The 20,428-nt window shown below is 39.4% G+C and overlaps 1 protein-coding gene across 1 annotated transcript; it reads left to right on the forward strand.

The window, feature by feature from the left end:
- Window positions 1-4,528: 4,528 nt before the first annotated feature.
- ADH5 (alcohol dehydrogenase 5 (class III), chi polypeptide) lies at window positions 4,529-20,223 on the forward strand. The gene is made up of 9 exons (XM_058721838.1): window positions 4,529-4,656; window positions 9,055-9,156; window positions 10,752-10,893; window positions 11,406-11,493; window positions 15,175-15,394; window positions 15,546-15,806; window positions 16,719-16,854; window positions 19,455-19,593; window positions 19,913-20,223. The coding sequence occupies exons 1-9, from the start codon at window positions 4,645-4,647 to the stop codon at window positions 19,935-19,937; spliced, it is 1,125 nt and encodes a 374-aa protein (XP_058577821.1). The 5' UTR covers window positions 4,529-4,644; the 3' UTR covers window positions 19,938-20,223.
- Window positions 20,224-20,428: the final 205 nt, after the last annotated feature.

Raw genomic sequence — 20,428 nt, forward strand, 5'->3', positions numbered from 1 at the left:
ATTTATTATATTTAAATATCATTGCCATACACGGTCATCCAAATTTTCTATGTTACCTTGTAGGACTTTTATAGTTTTACATTTACATTCACATCTATGATTAGTTTTGAGTTAATTTCTGTGAGGGATGAAGGTCTGTATCTAGAATCATTTTTTTGCATGTATATGTCCAGTTGTTCTGGAATCATTTTTGAATATACTATTTCCTGTATTGTGTATTGTATATTTTTTTTGCTATGTCATCAAAAACCATTCACTATATTTATGTGGGTCTATTTCTGGACCCTCTATTCTGTTTTATTGATCTATTTATCTATTTTTGCTGATAGCACACTGTCTCAATGATAGCTTTATAGTAAGTGTTGAAGGTGGGTAGTATGAGTCCTCCAACTTTGCTCTTCTTCTTCAATACCGTGTTGACTTATTCTGGATCTTTAGCCTCTCCATATAAACTTTAGAGTCAGTTAGTTGATATCTACAAAATAACTTGCTGGAATTTTAACTGGGATTGTGCTGAATCTATAGATCAAGTAGGAAAAAACAGACATATTGACAATATTGAGTCTTTCTATCCAATCTCTCACTTATTCAATTCTTGTTTGATTTCTTTCATCAATTTTATAGTTTTCCCCATATAAATATTGTACATATTTTGTTAGGTTTACACCTCAGTATTTCATTTTTTCACAAGCTAATATAAATGGTATTGTTTTTAATTTCAAATTCCACTTGTTCATTGCTGGTATATAGGAAAGTAATTGACTTTTGCATATTACCTTGTATCCTACAAACCTGCTATAATCACTTATCAGTTCTAGGAGCTTTATGTGGATTCTTTGAGATTTTCTACATAGGCAATCATGTCAATTGTAAAGAAAGACACTTTTCTTTCTTCCTTGTCAATAACTATACCTTTTATTTTATTTTCTTGTCTTACTGCATCAGCTAGGACTTCCAGTAGATATTGAAAGGGAATGGTGAGAGAAGACATACTTGCCATGTGGCTGATCTTAGCAAGAAAGCTTCTAGTTTCTCTTTATGAGTATATTGTTACTTGTATATTTGCTGTAGATGTTATTTATCAAGCTGAGGATGTTATCTTCTATTCCAAGTTTCCTAAGAGTTTTTACCATGAATAGGTGTTAGATTTTTTCAGATGCTTTTTCTACATCTACTGTTATGATCATGGTTTTTCTTCTTTAGCCTGTTGGTGACAGATCATGTTAACGGATTTTCAAATGTTGAGCCAGCCTTGTATATCTCAACCAAATCCCACATGGTCATGCCATATAACTCTTTGTATAAGTTGTTGGATTCAATTTGATATCCTTTTGTTGAGGATTTTTGCACCTAGGTTTATGATATTGGTCTGCAGTTTTTTCTTGTAATGGCTTTGTCGAAATTTGGTATCAGGGTAATGCTGGCCTCAAAGAAGTAATGAATAAATATCCATCTTCTTCTACCTCTATCTTCTTGAAGAGATGGTAGATAACTGGCATATTTTCTTCCTTAAACAGTTGGTAGAATTCACCAGTGAACCCATCTGAGCCTGGTGCTTTCTGTTTTAGAAGGTTATTAATTACTGATTCAATGTCTTTAATAGATATAAGCCTATTCAAATGGCTTCATTTTCTTTTTGAGTTTTAAGCAGATTGTGTCTTTCAAAGAATTGTCCATTTTACCCAGGTTATCAATTTTGTGGACATATAGTTGTTCATAGTATTACTTTATTGCCCTTTGGATGCCCATGGGATCTGTAGTGATGTCCCTTTTTCACTTCTCATGTTAGTAATTTGTGCTCCTCTTTTATTCTTAATTAGCCTGGTGAGAGGCTTACCAGTTTCATCCATTCAAAGAATCAGCTTTTGGTTTAGTTGAGTTTCTCAACTGATTCCCGTTTTCAATTTCATCAATTTCTACTCTAAATTTTATTATTTTTCTCCTACTTACTTTGGATTTTATATGTTCTTCTTTTCCTACTTTCCTAATGTTGAATGTTAGATGATTAATTTTAAATCTTTCTTTTCCAATATATACATTCAAAGCTATAAATTAGCACTGCTATGCCTATTAGCACTGCTTTCTCTATATGCCACAGATTTTTTGTGTTTTCATTTCCATTAGGTTCAAGAAAGGAGCCAAAAAAAAATTTCCTTGCCTTCCTTCCCAACTGAGCAGCTTGCCCAAGACCCTGTTTCAACTCTAGTAGCTAAAGCCTATTTATAGGCCAAGTCCTGCACACTCCCTGAAGTCAAAAATGTGTGAGGACCCCCCTATGAGTAGATCTCTCTAGCGTAACTCCCAGACTTAATCCACACTAAGCCACCAGCAATTCATCAATTACACTTCACATTTTCCAAAGCCAATACTGGTTCCCCCAAAGGTAAGTTTCTTCTCCAATAAGTTGTGATTCTCTGCACCCATTTGACTCTCCAATTCTGGGGTTATTAGCTTGCTCTGTGATCTCAATTCTCTGACAGATCTAAGAAAGAGTTTTTGATTTCTCATTTGTTCAGCTTTTTACTTGTTAGGATGGAGTGACAACTTTCAACCTCCTTACATGCCAGAATAGAAACTAGCAAACTAACAAGGCACTACAAAAATGCAAATGTTTCCTCCCAAAAGATAGACAACATATCAACATTTGGGAAAAGAACATTAACTCTCTGTTAAAAGCTTTCTTTCACTAAAAAAAAAAAAAAACCACGCTTGCTACATTCCAAGCAGACATTCTATCACAACAAATGCCTGGAATCAAAAAAGAGAACAGTCCTCTTAAGAAAATTCAAGTGTTCCATAAGGTTGTTTTGAGATCTGTATAGTGGAATAGCAAAAAATAAGGATGTAGAGATAAGCAGGAACCATGTTATGTATGAACCTGACTGGCCCAGCTAGCATCTGGATTTTATCCCTCTCTCAGCCCTTGAAGATTTTTAAATAGTCGAATGACATTTATTTCCTTATAATCCACAGCACTCAAAAACTATAAAAGGTGAAAGGAAATGGCATGAATTCATGTATGTTTCAGAAAGATCACTAAGGGGGCATTAGTTGGAAATGCATTACATTCAGGGGCCTAAAAACAAAAACATCAGATAGGAGGCTTTTTTCAGAAATCCTGTTAAGACATAATGAGACCCTGAACTAAGGCAGCAGCAACAGTTGTGGGGGGCGGGGGACACAAAATGTGAGAGGTATTTTGAGTTTGGTGCCAGATTGAATGCAGGTGCTAAGGAATGCAGGGACAGGGAGAAGTGATTTCCAGGTTTCTGGCTGGGACAAGTAGGTGGATGGTGGGGACACAGAAAGATAGAAGAGTTCCTTTAAGGAGAAAAGATGACAAATGAAGACATATCTAGTAAGCAGTTGTATGCCCAAGCCTGGAGTTCACCACAGCCATCCTTGTTCATAACCTAGAAGCTGTTCTTAAATAAAAAGAAGTTAAAATTCAGAATGTAGATGAGAGGGTGGAGTGAAGGGAAAGATAATAGGCAGAATTTTTTTTAATGTTTACTTTTGAGAGAGAGAGACAGGCAGAGCATGAGCGGGGGAGGGGCAGAGGCGGCGGTGGGGTGGTTGGCATAGACTCCGAAGCAGATTCCAGGCTTTGAGCTGCATACACAGAGCCCAAAGCGGGGCTAGGACTCACCAACCATGAAATCATGACCGGAGTGGAAGTCAGACCCTTAGCCCACTGAGCCACCCTGGCGCCCCTGGACATAATTTTTTTACATCACCAGCCCTTAGGACTGAGCAGAAAGAGCCAGGAAAAAGACTGAGAAGCAGAGAAAGAGTGGTCTGGTAGACCTATCTTAAAATAATTCAGCATCCACAATAATCAGAGTTTAAGAGTAAACTGACAAATATTCCCCTCTTCCCTCTCTCTCCACTCTGGCCACTCCTAAACCACACCATATCAAACACGTTCACTTTCTGGAGGCTTTTCGTTCACTAGTACTCCTTGCAGGTTTCTTCCTGTGTTCTACCAACCTCTAAAAATCCTACTCACCCTTCAAAAGCAGCTGGAATAGTGCCTTTAGAAGTTTCCCGAATGGGTACCTCCATCGTCTCCCCTTTATCATTCTTCTCCCAACTCAGTTTTCCCATCATTGGAGAGTCCTTTGAAGGGCTCGATCTTACTCGTGCCCTCAAGTCACAGCGCACACAGTGTAGAAGGCGCACAGAATGGTGCAGTCCTCTTTCTCACGTGCTTCCAGTTAAATTCCTGGTCCCTCACCTTCCACATGTGTGCTTCATAAGCCTTATCTACGCTGCCTGGGCTAACGTTACACGGGGAAAACCCCTTCCTGACACAGATGTTTTGCATCCAGCCGGCAGGTTTCTGCCACAAAGCCGCCGCCCTCCAGCCTGGCGCAAACCCCTCCAGCTTTGGAGGCGACACCACGTGGGCGCGAGCTACAACGCCAGCGGCGTCACACTTCAGGCACTTCCCTTCGCGCCAGACTGGCCTAGCGAGCGCTGTATTCACGCTCCGCCCCCCGGAGCAGGCGGCGGCGGGACCACGCTGAGAGCACGCCCCGCCCACGCCGCGCCCCCCTGCGCTGGGCGCACGTCCCGCCCACATCCCCAGCCCCGTGCGCCCCACCCCGGATGTCCACCCCTCACTGACCGGAGTCCGAGGACATGGCGAACCAGGTAGGGTTGGCTGTGCAGCGCGACCGGGCCCAGGGAAGAGGAGAAAGGAAAAATTGGGATGGAACCCGGTCGCTTGACTGCGCGGGGCCTCGGCCCGTAGGCTGATATCAGCTGCCGGATCTGAAACGGTGCCTCGGGCAAGCTGCTCTGCGGGAAGGAAGGGAGAGAGTCTTTGGGCTCCTTACTTGAAAGGTTTCGAGGCTTTTGGGGCAGCCCGAGGGGGGAGGGGGCGGTAGAAAAGGTTTAAGAGCGTTCACGCTTTGTGTTTGCAAAAATAAGTAACTTGCACGGAGTCATCTTCCTGGTAGCAGAACTACAGCCAGAGCCCGTCCTCCTAACCCTTAGGTTGTTGTGTTTCATGACTATAATTGTTAATTGAATAATTATGGTGCCACTAAATGTATTTGGCGAAGGCTCTTGGGTCCCTTTCAGTAGTAACATTTTTGAGCACTTAAGGCACCAGAACTTTCCTCTTTTAATCCTACCGTGACGCTTCTGCGAGTATTGTCCCCATTTTGCACACCAAAAATTGAGATTTAAGAGGTTGGTCGACCTTAGTGGTCACATTAAGATAGTGAGCCAGGCCTGTCCCTTTGCAAGGAACTGTACCAGGTTCCTGAAATATACTTTAGACAGTAAAGAAAGGCAGAAATGCACGAGTAACGTGAATAATCAGGCTAAAGTTGCTTAGTGTTTTAATGTTTTGCAAACTTTAGAAAGATTTATGACATTAAATGTTGAGGTTGAAAAGAAATGGTAAACGCTAAACGATCTTTCATACTTAACAAACTGGCAAGTTGTTTTTCTTTATAACGAAGTGCCTTTATTTGGAGAAGGTGAAAAATTATCCTGTGATCATATTTGAAGTAGGGCAAAGTAGATTTAGGGTGGAGCTTTGTTTTAGAATTGTCATTAAAAGGAAAAAAATCTCTCAAGCATTCCTTAAAATAGGGGAAGGGAGTATAAAAACCTAGATTATTGGGGCACCTGGGTGGCTCAGTCAGTTAAGCATCTGACTCTTGGTTTGGGCTCAGGTCCTCATCTCACCGTTGGTGGGATTGAGCCCTACCTGTAGCTCCACGCTGCCAGGATGGAGCCTGCTTGGGATCCTGTCTCTCCCCTCTCTTTGCCCCTCTTCTCATGAGCTCTTTCCCAAAATAAATAAAATTTAAAACAAAATTTTTTTCTAATTTAAAAAGAACTTAGATTATGGATGAATTAGGGGCACCTGGGTAGCTGAGTCGGGTGAACATCTGACTTGATTTCAGCTCAGGTCATGATCCCAGGGTCAAGGGATCAAGTCCCCATTGGGCTTCCTCACTGAACATGGAGCCTGCATAAGATTCTCTGTATCCCTCTTCCCCCTTACTAAAAAAAAAAAAAAAAAAATTATGGATGAATTATATTTATTCTTGTTGCCTAAATTCTCTAGAATATGTGACTATTTTGAATTTGACCTTGTGATTTTGTTTTGAGATTTATGGTCAGTTGAGGTGAAAACATTCTAATGCAATGTCTGCATATTTTTACCATAAGATTTAGTATCTACCCTTTAATTTTAAAAATAATAATTTCCAGCCTCACCAATTTACACAAGCCACTCAGCTCTCTATATAGTTCAACTCTGCTTTTCCTCCACTCTTTGTTCTAGTTCTAATGAATACTATTTGTTTCTGCAAAGCTACAGTATGCCAAGCACTATATTAGTGAGTTTTTATTCATTTTCATTTACTCCTCACAATAGCTTTTTATATTTGTAGGTGTTTAATTACTATGATTTGTAACTAACTTTTTCTCATCCTTGGGTATCCTAGTTAAAAGTGAAGTTTTTTCAAACCCACCAATGAAAGTTAACACTCTTTCTCCACTTTGTGCCTCTCCCTTTAACTTACCCTTTTTGTAAGTGTTGACTTTCAGGTCTGTCTCCTATAAACCCAGCAGTTTGCATCCTTTATTCTGTCAACACGTTTCATAAGCATTTTGTGAACTGCTCAAAACTTTTGGGGGTGGGGGGAATGCAAAATAGGTGACAGGGATTAAGAGGTCAAACTCACAGATATAAAATAAAGATGTCATGGGGGTATAAAGTACAACATAGAGAATAAAGTCAATAATATAGTAATAACTGTATGGTGGACAGATGATAACTAGACCTATCATGGTAATCATTTCTTAATGTATATAAACATCAGATTGATATGTTGTCCACCTGAAACTAATACAATATTGTATATTAACTATGCTTCAATAAAAAAATTTTTTTTTTACCTTTCCTCATTACACCTGATGCTCTAGTAAAGGAGGCCTAGTACTAAATTCTAGTACTGACTAGAATTTCTAAGTCAATGCTATGCTTGAAGTTAGCATTTCTAGCTAATTAGCTTGGAATTTTTTTTCTAGTAGCCACATTAAAATTGGGTTAAAAATGAATAATAAAAAATAAAATTGATTAAAATTTAATCCATTATACAGTAATCCCTCCCTTATCCGCAGTTTCACTTTCCACGGGTTCTGTTACCTGCAGTCATTTGCAGTTCAGAAGCAGGTAATCTTCCTTCTGACCTATTGTCAGAAGGTCATTAGTAGCCTAACACTACATCACAATGCCTACGTCCCTCACTTCACTTCATCTCACCAGGTAGGCATTTTATCATCTCACATCAGCAGAAGAAGGAGTACATACATATAATGCAATAAGATTTTGAGAGAGAGACTATTCACATAACTTACTACAATATAATTCAGTTAATTTACTGTTTCTGATTTATAAATTAAACTTTATCATAGATATATTTGCATAGGAAAAACATATATATAGTTTCAGACATCCACGGGAGTCTGAGAATGTATCCTTTACAGATAAAGAGGAATTACTGTATTCAAATTACTGCCTTGACATGTAATTAATACTTTTTAAGTATTGAAATACTTTTACTTTTTTTTTTTTTTTTTAACTATGTCTTCATAATCTGTGTATCTTTTACACTTACAGTTTATATCAGTTCAGCTTGAAAGGCACACATGGCAAGGGGCAATTGTATTATGTAGCACAGTTAAAAGGGGTAGATAACAGTAATTTTTTAAGTTTATTTTGAGAGAAAAAATGTGAGTAGGGAAGGGGACAGAGAGAGAGGGAGGGAGAGTGAGAATACCAAGCAGGCTCCACACTGTCAGCACAGAGCCCGACGTGGGACTCAATCCCATGAACCATGGAATCATGACCTGAGCAGACATCAGGGAGTCAGATGCTTAACCGACTGAACCACCCAGGTGCCCCTAAATACAGTGTTTTAAAATTCTCCCATTCTGATCCTCCTTATGCTCCTTCCCACCTTGCAGTTTTGCACTAAACAGTGTTAACTTAAACCAGCTTTAGTAAAGGAATACCATAGGGTACGTGTTAAGCATTCAGAACCCTTGGATCCTATGGCAGACCTACTGAATCAGATTGTCTTAGAACCTGTATTTTTTTTTTAAAGTATTTATTTTGAGAGAGAGAGAGGGAGAGCAAGTATCCCAAGCAGGCTCCATGCTGTCTGCCTGACGTGGGGCTCAAACTCAGGAACCATGAGATCATGACCTGAGCCAAAATCAAGTGTCTGACACTTATCCGACTGAGCCACCTAGATGCTCCAGAACCTGTATTGCTCTTAACTTTTTTAAATATTTATTTTTATTTAGGGACAGAGCACAAGTGGGGGTGGGGAAGTGAGAGAGGGAGACACAGAATCCGAAGCAGGCTCCAGGCTCTGAGCTGTCAGCACAGAGCCCGACGCGAGGCTCGAACCCACAAACCACAAGACCATGACCTGAGCTAAAGTTGTACACTCACCCGACTGAGCCACCCAGGTGCCCCCAGAACCCGTATTTTTAACGTACTCCTAGAAGGTCGTTAAATATTTGACTAATAAAACTTAACCAAAAGAGGCTTTTACAACTGACCATGTAGTCATCTGAATTAAATTTTTTTAGTGAACATTACTTATATGAAATCTAAAAACATGCAAGGGGTGCCTGGGTGGCTCAGTTGGTTAAGCATCCAACTCTTGACATTGGCTCAGGTCATGATCTAATGTTTGGTAGGTTCAAGCCCCACATCGGGCTCTGCACTGAGAGTGTGGAGCCTGCTTGAGATTCTCGCTCTCCCTCTCTCTCTGCCCCTCCCCTGTTCACGCACACTTGCTCTCCATGTCTCTCTCAAAAAAAAAAAAAAAAAAAAATTTAATTTTAAACTAATAATCTTAAAAACATGAAAAATAATTCTCCATATCACTTAGAGGTTATGGTTTTTGTGATTCTGCGATATGTTTTCTAAGATTAGTAGTCAGGATCTAAATAAGTAGTTGATTATTAGTGCAGGAGGATAAACAACTTGCTCTCTTTTTTCCCTGATCTCAGGTTATCAAGTGCAAGGCTGCAGTTGCCTGGGAGGCAGGAAAACCTCTCTCTATAGAGGAGGTAGAGGTGGCACCCCCAAAGGCTCATGAAGTGCGAATTAAGGTAATGATATATTGAGGGCACTGGAAAAGGAGACTTACAATGAGGTCTCTGGATAGATGAATCCTCTGTGGATAAATCCCCAAGGACAGCGTTAAAGAGGAAGTATTGAAAGTCCTCCAACCTGGGAATCACAACATCCTCCTCTTACTTTACCTGCTTCACTTTTGCAGCACTCCTGTCCCTCTTTTTAGCTTTTGATGGTGAGCTAAGCAGTCTTCCCCATGGATCACTGGATAACTGCACTCTTTCTTCTGTAGCCTGTGTTTAAGATGACTTTATAGGATGCTCCCCCTTTCTGCCAAGCCCATAATTTAAAATGTATGATGACACATTAGAAACAAAAGAAATGGTCTTCAGTTTTGTTAGCGGAGGTTTCAAATAAGATTTGGGAAGAGGTTCCTGATTTGATTGGAACAACAAGCAAGTGAAGTCCGCTTGCTTGGAGAGCTTTAAAATGTACTGACCCTTGCAGGCAAGAGCAGGGTTCAGGGGATTCATTAGTCTAGTGCTTCTCGGCCTCTGCTGTGTCAGAGAAATGAAGTTACCCTTGGAGAGAACAGTATTGCACAAGGCAGCCAACTGGATATTTATAGCATTCTACACTTGTTTTGATGTAAAATTAATACTTTAAAGTAGTAACCGTTGAATGAAACTAACATCCTAGAAAAAAATAAGCTCTTTTTTGCTGTGAATTAGAGTATCCTTTCCCCATCCTACCTCCAAACAAATGCTCATGCTCCCAGGGATCAAATAGCAGGTTGCAGAGCCCAGGGCCAAATAATTTCTTAAGATCTTTTGCAACCCAGACTTATGACAGTTTATATGTTTTTCTTTAAGTTCAGAAATGAACCTGATTGTGATTTTGCCACTGAAAAAGAAAATGTGTCCTGGGATATACTAAGATGAACTGTATGGGGCGCACTGTCTTCCCTGGGAAACAAAACAAATGGCAAAGAATGTTACCTTGAGAGCAGGTACATGGGTGAGAGACAAAGAAGCATAAATATAAACACTCCAAGACTTCCTTTCTGTGCGTTAAATGGTTTGGAAAGATAACCTACTTAAAAGCCAGATAAGAATAAAAGGCTGTTTAAGTAGTAATTGTGTGTGGCTGCTAAAAAGGGAGTTGGTTTCACTAAAAGCTCTGAATTTTGGCCCTAATAAGCAGGCACGCATATTTCTGCAGTAGTCCATACCTTCTTAGGAGTCACATTTGCCAACAGTCACAAGGATCCCAGCAGTGAAATGGGCTCCTCCCGCTTTGTACACAGGTCATGTTCTCTCCACACCTGTAGGCACAGTGCCCATAAAATCACCTTGTTCACCTTCTTTTGCTAGCATGCACTGAAAAGGGATAGATGTACCATGTGTCTTTGCATATAAACACACCATTACTTTTATGTATCACTAAAAAAATGCTGCCAATTCCAATTGTTAAGATACCACAGATTGTAAACACTTGCTGATTTTAAAGATTAAAATATGAAACAAATGTATCTTAGAATCAATGAAATGTGGTATTGAAAATGCCTTTCCTTTGACCTGTATCTCTCTGGATTGCAAGCAAACACCCTTAAATGCTCTTGATCTGCTAGATTATCGCCACTGCAGTTTGCCACACCGATGCCTATACCCTGAGTGGGGCTGATCCTGAGGGGAGTTTTCCAGTGATCTTGGGACATGAAGGGGCTGGGATCGTGGAAAGTGTTGGCGAAGGAGTTACTACCCTGAAGGCAGGTAAGGAGGATATCTGAACCACTCTTAATTTTATAATTTCAATTTATTTCTACAAGGAAATTATTTTTATACATTGTTTCTTTCACAAACAAGTTATCACCTGAGTCATTTTTCAGGAAGAATTTTATTCCTTATCTAGGAAGCACAAATATTTGAGAGTTTTTTTTCTTTCTGATTTTGCAAGCTACTGTCATCTAAAACTAAGTATATTTCCAAAGCCAGTTTGGACCAATTAAACAAGAATTTTTAAAGATTTCATCGGTGAGTCAGTATTTTAAAGCCCATGACCTTGTTCTCCAAGTACAGTTTAAGAGCTTTATTTCAATAAAAATTTTGAAACTTGTGTTTTTTGCATAGTCAGGCAGTGTCTGAATGATGTTATGTAGGTAAAGTTCTGAGTTGAAGTTAACTTTGCAAAGCCACATGAGGAGTGGGGATTTTCAGAGGCTGATGTATCCATTTAGAAACAGATGTCACCTATTCAGAATAACGTCTTTGCATTTGTTTCCCAGGCGATACTGTCATCCCACTCTACATCCCACAGTGTGGAGAATGCAAATTTTGTCTAAACCCTAAGACAAACCTTTGCCAGAAGATAAGGTTAGTACCTTTGTTATTTGGTCCTTAAAATAATAAGTAATTGTGTGGCAGTCTATACAGAGCATTCTCCATGAATTATTTCATTCCAGTTTTATGGCAGCCTATCATTGGTATCCCCGTTTTCATAGATGAAAAAATGAAGATTCAAATTAAGTGGTGTGCCCAATATCATCAGCTATTAGATAAAACAGAATTTTCTGAACCCATTCTTCTTCCATAACATTTGTCTAAACTTGCCAAAACGTATATTAAGGAGGGACATGCTTAAGAAATTAAATAGAAGCTTTTTTATGAGCCATTTTATTATCCATGAAATCAAAGTAGTGAAACCCATAAGGTTACTAGGAAGACTACAAGAGATAACGTAACCCCTTGACACAGAAAAGCTAGTTACTTTATTGTAATAAGGTAACAGCACTTAACTATTTCTTTGAGGCAATTTAAGATGTTGTATTCCCCTTTTTACTGAGGTAAAACATATGTAATAAAGTGCTATAAACCTTAAGTGTACAGCTCAATGAATTGTTATGTATATACACACCTAATGGTTATAACCACCCAGATCAACGTAGAGAACCATTCCAGCACCCTACAAAGTCATTCATATCCCTTGCGCTTCAGTACCTGCCTCTCTCAAAGGGAACCACTATTCTGATATCTTTCACTACAGGACTTCATATAAATAGAATCACATACTGTGTGCTCTTTTGTTTGGTTTCCTCATAATGTCTGTGAAATGTGTTTAAGTTGCTCTGTGAATCACCTCTTTTTTATCATTCCAAATATACATCCATTTATCTCTATCCATTCCCCTGCTGATGGACATTTAAGTTGCTGAAATGTTTGGGGCTGTTGTGATTCACGCTGCTGTGCACATTCCTATTCATAGCTCTTAGTGAATATGTGACTACTTTCTCTTGGGTATTTTCCTAGGATTGGAATTGCTGGATGCAATATTGTGATTTCATTCAGATAACCAGATACATATTTCTCATATGTATTGGGGTCTTCTGCCATGGTTTCTGGCTCATAGCTATTAAAATTTAGTAGAATTTCCTGTGATGTGGGCTATAAAAGTGCCTTTGTTATGTTAATGAAGGGGACTTTTGGAAAGCCCTTAGGTAACCTAGGGGTGGCCTGACCTTTGGTAAGGAAAAGGAGGCGTGGAAGTTGAATCAGTCGATGGCCAGTGACTTAGTCAGTCATGGCTATAATGAAGCTTTCATAAAATCCCAAAAGGACTGGGTTCAGAGAGCTTTGGGGCTGGTGAACACGTGTAGATTGAGGAGAGTGACATACCTGGAGAGGGCATGGAAACTCCTCAGCCTTTCCCCATACTTTATCTTACGCATCTCTTCATCTAGCTGTTGATTCATATCCTTTATCGTATCCTTCAATAACTTAAAGAGCACCTGGGTAACTCAGTTGAGCGTCCAACTCTTGATTTCAGCTCAGGTCATGATCCTGGGGTCATGGGATCAAGCCCTGCACTGGGGCTCTGTGCTGGGTGTGGAGCCTGCTTAAGATTCTCTCACCCTCCCTCTGTCCCTCGCTTGTGCTCGCTCTTTGTCTCTAAAATTAAATAAGTAAATAAAAACTGGCATCTATGTGGCTCAGTCGGTTAAACCTCCAGCTCCTGATTTCGGCTCAGGTCATGATCTCACGTTTTGTGAGTTCAAACCCTGCATCAGGCTCTGCACTAACAGCATGGAGCCTGCTTGGGATTCTCTCTCTCTCTTTTTCCACCTCCCATGCTCTCACTTGCTCTCAAAATGAATAAATAAACTTTTAAAAATAATAACATAGGTGTTTCCATGAGTTCTGCGAGCCATTCTAGGACATTAAAAGAACCTGAGGAAGAAAATCTTTGAAAACTCCAATCTGTAGCCATTGGGGTCAGAAGCACTGGTAACAGTTTCTGCCTTGCAGCTGGCATCTGAAGTGAAAGGTAGGGGGCAGTCTTCTAGGACTGAGTCCTTAACCTGTGGGATCTGATGCTGTCTCCAGGTGGCTAGTGTCAGAATTGAGTTGAATTGCCAGACACCTTGCTGGTGTCCAAGAATTGCTTAATGTTACATATAAGGGAACACACCCCCGCACACACATTAGAGCTGGGTCCATGACTTAGAAGATTGGGTCATACATAAAAGATCGTGTGTTCTTGAATTTGTTTTCTAGTGCCATTGACAAAATTCTATTTTTGGGAAACAAGATGTCATTCACTATATAACAGAAGTCCAGTTAATTTTGGCAAAGCTAGAACCAAAATCTCATTTTGAAAGGTAATTTCAAACGCAGTCTAACAACTTGGGACATATCAAGTATAATAATGGTATTGGCCTTTTTGTGGCTGCCTGTAGCCTTTCAGAGGGACAAGTCCTTTCAGAGCATGAAATGTATCCCACATCACCTTTTGTTCAAGAAACTCCTCTGAGGTAGAAGTGATTTCTTGCATTAAGGAAGGGTGAACAAACTTAAGTTGCTCTTAAAGATACAACAGTTATCTGTGGTAGAGCTTTGTCACAGATTTGTTTTTTGTTTCTGGTCATATTTTTTTCTCAAAGGAAATGTATTTACTCTTGAGTCTAGAGGCAGTCTATTTTCATGTGTGTATTTATTTATTCCTGTTTATTCCAAAGGATTAGCCTAAGAACGAACATCAAATTATAGTGCATTATTTTGAAAAATAATAAATATTTAATAAGCACTCTGTGCCAGGCACAATGTTAATGCCTTCCATAACACCTCATTTGATTTTATAGCAATCTTTGAGATATGATTGTTTCTCCATTTTTTAGTGAGGAAACTAAGCCACAGAGGTTAATTAACTGGCCCGCGATCACACAGGATTTGACCCAAGTGTGTCTGACTTTAGGACCTGCACTCCTAAGCAAGACATTACATTACTTATTTAGAATATCAAAAACAATTTTTGATACTATTTATCATACCAGTTGCTTTTGTGAGCTTTTTTCTTTTCCTTTATCTTTTATTAGTGTTACCAACTACACAGGCAACAAAGTTATAGAGAAAGAAGAGATAACCTGAATCCTTGAGGATTGTTAGCCTTTTAACAAAGCCTCCTGAAAGATCTAAATCAGCCAGTTTGGCTATTTTCATCACCTAATCTGCATAATTGCTCATTATCTCTGTGTAGATTCTGGTTTGGGCTGTATGCTCTAAGAAGTTATATTTGCTCATAGTTTTTTCATGGATTTTTTTTTTTTTTAATGTTTGTTTTGAGAGAGCACACAGAGAAGGTGCAGAGAGCCTCACACGGGGCTTCAACTCACATATTGTGAGATCATGACCTAAGCCAAAATCAAGAGTCCGACACTTAACTGACTGAGCCACCCAGGCGCGCCGGTGATGGAATTTTCAAATTATTTCATCTGATCCATAAGTTGTATCTGTTAAATTTTATCTCAATACCCTGACAACAAGATCCAGAAGGATATTGAATGTTGGAAAAGATATGTAGGATTATAAGTCTTTTGTAAGGTTTTCTAATAAGGCATTGCTGAAAGGTGCTAAATTATTAATAAATACAGTAGAAATCTGACTTTGGGGCTTAGCACACTTTCCTGTCTACCTGTCATATTTAAAACTGTTTTTTTTTTTTCCTATGGGTTTTGAAAAACCTGATTTTACCCTGCCTTTCTCCTTTTTTATTTTCTTTAGAGTTACTCAAGGGAAAGGATTAATGCCAGATGGTACTAGCAGATTTACTTGCAAAGGAAAGACAATTTTACATTACATGGGAACCAGCACATTTTCGGAGTATACAGTTGTGGCTGATATCTCTGTTGCTAAAATTGATCCTTTAGCACCTTTGGATAAAGTCTGCCTTCTGGGTTGTGGAATTTCAACTGGTTATGGTGCTGCTGTGAACACTGCCAAGGTAAGAGATTGGCCCGGGTTTTAGCTTCCGCTTTCTAGTTTGATACATTGGAGCTTTGCTGGAATAGTGAAATTGGCCCAGTGTGTTAGAAACCTAGTGATTTCCTTGACTCTCGTGCAATGAGTGCCTTACAAACTATGTTCATTATTAGGTGGAGCCTGGCTCTACTTGTGCCATCTTTGGCCTAGGAGGAGTTGGATTGGCGGTTATCATGGGCTGTAAGGTGGCTGGTGCATCCCGGATCATTGGTGTGGACATCAATAAAGATAAATTCGCACGGGCCAAGGAGTTTGGAGCCTCTGAATGTATTAACCCCCAAGACTTCAGTAAACCCATCCAGGAAGTGCTCGTTGAAATGACTGACGGGGGAGTGGACTACTCCTTTGAGTGCATTGGTAACGTGAAAGTCATGGTAAGTTTTAGCTTCATTCCTTTTTTTTCTCTAGCTTACTTTATTGTAAGACTAGAGTACGAAATACATATACAGAATAGCTGGTAATCGACTGTTTATATTGCTGGTAAGTCTCCCAGTCAGCAGAAGGCTATTAGTTAAATTTGGGGGAGTCAAAAGTTAATGTGACTTTTCGACTGGGTAGGGGGTCAGCTTCCCAACCCTTGTGTGTTTTTCAGGGGTCAACTGTATATCTGCTTTACTAACCTTGAGCAACAGCTTCTCTACACCTCAGTTTCCTCAGGTGCAAAATGCACCTACTTGACATAAAGTCAATCCTCTGCAAAATAGTACTATTCTCCACCTTGCTTCCTTTATTAAAGTCTTTAGAATTTTTAACTAGGATTTACTTTTAAAACTAGACAGGAGGGCGCCTGGGTGGCGCAGTCGGTTAAGCGTCCGACTTCAGCCAGGTCACGATCTCGCGGTCCGTGAGTTCGAGCCCCGCGTCAGGCTCTGGGCTGATGGCTCAGAGCCTGGAGCCTGTTTCCGATTCTGTGTCTCCCTCTCTCTCTGCCCCTTCCCCGTTCATGCTCTGTCTCTCTCTGTCCCAAAAATAAATAAAAAACGTTGAAAAAAAAAAAAATTAAAAAAAAAAAAAAAAAAAAAACTAGACAGGAAATAAAAGCTTTAAATTCTTTCATTTTGTGTTAGTATTTAGCCAGATTAATACATTTTTTAATTACCTTATTAAAACTTGAATAAAATTACATTGACTAAGTATTCAGTTTGATCTTTTTGTTGTCATTTTTTGTTTTAAAAAAAAAAAAAGCTCTGTGCCGCCACCCTTCCCCCAAAAGTTACTTACTGGGGAAGCAGAGATGGCCGGCACAATGCACTAACTCCTGTGATTTGGTCCTCTCTTTCCTGCAGAGAGCAGCGCTAGAGGCCTGCCACAAAGGCTGGGGAGTCAGCGTGGTGGTTGGAGTAGCTGCTTCGGGTGAAGAGATCGCCACTCGCCCGTTTCAGCTGGTAACAGGCCGCACGTGGAAAGGCACTGCCTTTGGAGGTAAGTTAATGGGTGAGCACATTTTCTCTTTTGTCATTTCCATCAGCAGAATTTTAATCCCAGGCTGATTTTTTGTTTTAAGAATTTTCATGGGCTACCTTCATCATTAAGTTGTTGCATAGCTATTTTAATAGGAGGGCTTCACATTCAGTCAGTATTTACCCCTGGGGCTGGGGAGATACTCAACTTCCTCTGAAGCAGGAGACCCGCTTTTTACACACAAAAAATCAGTATCCTGTTAATGAGGAAATAGTTGGGGGTTAGGGCAGAAGTTAGAAGTAGGTTCCAGGGATACAAATAGCATTGTCAGCCACACTCATGTTATGGACTTAAAGAGGTTATCGGCATTTGTGCTCATTTTCCAGAGTGTCTGGTTGTCGCTGGATGTAATAATACCTCTCATCTAAATAGTACTGATTTCAGTAGTAACCAATACAAAGTCTTCAACTGAAAGTACTGTATTAGACAAAACTTTATAACAGAAATGAAAAGCTGCCAGACTGATCATTTTTCCCCTTTTGTGATCCTAAAAAACACATGGTGGTTTGGGGTTGCCTAACTACTGATAGAACGCTGAGAAACAGTTTCCATCTGTTTTGCTAGTTGCTCAGCTAGGAGGCACAGATCATGCCTGTATATTCCAACAAGTGTGAATGAATGAAATCTAAAGTTTTTGTAGGTTTTTTTAAAAAGTATATTTCTCGCCATCCTCTTAGGGAAAAAATCACTTAGCGTGAATTTTCAATAATCTGAACTTAACAAGGTGTTTCTTAAGATCCCCTGTCATGCCAGGTTTTTTGAAGGCCAGAGGAAAAGATCAAGAGGGTATGAGGGGGTTTGGCCGAAGTTTCTGCCTTTATACTATAGAATTCACCATAAAAAATGTCATGCAGACTAACCTCGCCTTTCCAACGAGCTGTACGCCTCACTTGAGTATATCAGAACAGACTTTTAAAGCCACACATCCTCTCAGGTCCTTAGCTGTATTTGAAAGGACATTTTAAGCCTGGGAGACTGAGCCAGGGGGTTGATTATAACCTCTCACCGAAGCCTCATCACCCCAGCACATGCTAGTTGGGAAAGAAGCTGGAGTATTGAGGTGTGATGGGTGTTGTTAAAATATGACCCACAGATGTAAATAGAAGTTTTGGACTAACAAATAGAGGTGGCTGTACTTGTCTCTGTTACCGGGGATTTAAAGAAGGGGGCACCTGGCTAGTTCAGTTGGTAGCGTATGTGACTCTTGGTCTCGGGCTTGTGAGTTCAAGCCCCACACTGGTCATGGAGCATACTTAAATTAAATAAATAATACTTTTTTTAAAAAAAAGGAGAAAGGAAAAGTCCTACGATTTGTAAGAGAAAAATAATTAGTAGAGGATATAAGGAGGGAGATTTGGAAAAGGCTCAAAAGAGGTTTGAAATGAGCTACAAAGTGTCCCTGGTGTAAAAGGTGGGAAGGTGTCTTTGTTGATTTATTGCTTCTTTCCATACAAGTGAAAGATCGAAGCACCAATTTTGTTTAAAATCTTATATAGTTAAGAATTTCCCACTTTTGTTTTCAGTTTCACGGTTTCTGGTGTGAGATGCTATCCCTAATTTCATTGTTGAATTTAAAACCAAAGAAATAAGAGGTGCCTGGGTGGCTCGGTTGGTTAAGCATCCGGCTCTTGGTTTCTGCTCAGGTCGTGATCTCACAACTCGTGAGTTCAAGCCCTGCATCGGGCTCTGTGCTGACAGTGAGGAGCCTGCTTGGAATTCCCTCTCTCCCTCTGTCTCTGCCCCTTCCCCACTCAAACTCACTCTTTCTCTCTCTCTGTCTCTCAAATGAATAAATAAACTTAAAAAAAAAAAAAAAAAAGCTTTAAAACCAAAGAAATAAAGTCCTGTATTACGTCAGGTTTGTTCTTCCTTAAATGTCATAATTATAGAGTCTATGCTGTTGTGGAGCCAAATAAGTTTGTTCTAAGACTTCAGAGTTCTATCCTGGTATCTTAGAAGTCTCACTTGGCTAAAACCTTAATAAGATTTTAGTAAATCTTAACACAGAAAAATGAAAATACTCAAAAGGCATTTACTGTTTTTTTAACTAAAGATGTACATTAAATTCTTCTTTCTCTGTATGCTAATTTTGAAGTTTTTCAGTCCTCTTTAATTGATGAGAAAATCAGGGGTTTTTTTTCTTTTTAATTTAAATTTTAGTTAACATACAGTGCAGTATTGGTTTCAGGAATAGAATTTAGCAATTCATCACTTAGATACAACACCTAGCATTCATCACAAGTCCCTCCTTAGTATCCATTAACCATCTAGTCCATCTCCCACCCAGATCCCTCCACCTTCAGTTTGTTCTGGTGGTTAAGAGTCTCTTGTGGTTTGTTTCCCTCTCTTTTTCCCTCCTTCTTCCCGAATGTTCATCTGTTTTGTTTCTTAAATTCCACATATGAGTGAAATTATATATTTGTCTTTCTCTGATTGACTTATTTCATTTAACATAATACATTCTAGCTCCAAAAATTTATTCTCTTAAATGTCTGTCACCCACTAAGTAAAAAGCATACTGCAAAGATTTGTTGGAAGAATACATGTGTGATTTCTTTTAGGATGGAAGAGTGTGGAAAGTGTCCCAAAGTTAGTATCCGAATATATGTCCAAAAAGATAAAAGTTGATGAATTTGTGACTCACAATCTGCCTTTTGACCAAATTAATGAAGCCTTTGAACTGATGCATGCAGGAAAGAGGTAAGCTTCCTCGTTAGCTATATATTATAAAATGTAATGACTTGGGGTTTATGGAGAAGGGTAAAAAAATACTTTTAGTGGTCTTAAAAGATATCATTTAGGGGCACCTGGGTGGCTCAGTCAAAGCGTCTTGACTTTGGCTCAGATCATGATCTCATGGTTTGGGAGTTTGAGCCCCACATCTGCTGTTACCACAGAGTCCACTTTGGATCCTCTGTGCCCCTTTTCTCTCTCTCTCTCTCTCTCTCTCTCAAAAATAAACATTTAAAAAAAAAAAAAGATATCACTGAAAACTGTTTATTGCTTTCTTCTCTTACAGCATTCGAACTGTTGTAAAACTTTAAATTCAACAGAGAAAATATGTCCATCCTTTCACCTAAATCTTGTGGTCCAACTGGAACAACCAGACAAGCAGGGAGAAGCTCTTCCATGATCAGTCTCTTAGACCTTCTCTACTACTACTTCTAGAGTAACCTATTCTAGGGAGTGATATTTTGTGTATAATTCATACATCTCTAATCAAGGACAAAGCTGATACAGTCCTAAATTAGCTTTCTGAACTCTCCTTCACATGAATAATTGCTAGCTTATTAAGAAACAGTCTAACATAATAAAAGTAATTTCCGCATATGTGTGAAGTTGTGATCTGTTTTATGCTGAATTCATTCTCATGGTTCCCGTACTTTTTATCTTCATTCTTTAAAAGAAAGCCAGAGAAAAAAATAAAAAAATAAATAAAGGAAAGCCAGAGGAAACAGGGCAGTGGTGAGTATCTTAACCTTGCCTTCTTCCATCCTCGGTAACTTGTGTTTAACTTTTAACGGTCTCTGGCCCG

This window comes from Neofelis nebulosa, chromosome 3 (genome assembly GCF_028018385.1).
Source record: "Neofelis nebulosa isolate mNeoNeb1 chromosome 3, mNeoNeb1.pri, whole genome shotgun sequence".
NCBI classification, from domain to species: Eukaryota; Metazoa; Chordata; class Mammalia; order Carnivora; family Felidae; genus Neofelis; species Neofelis nebulosa.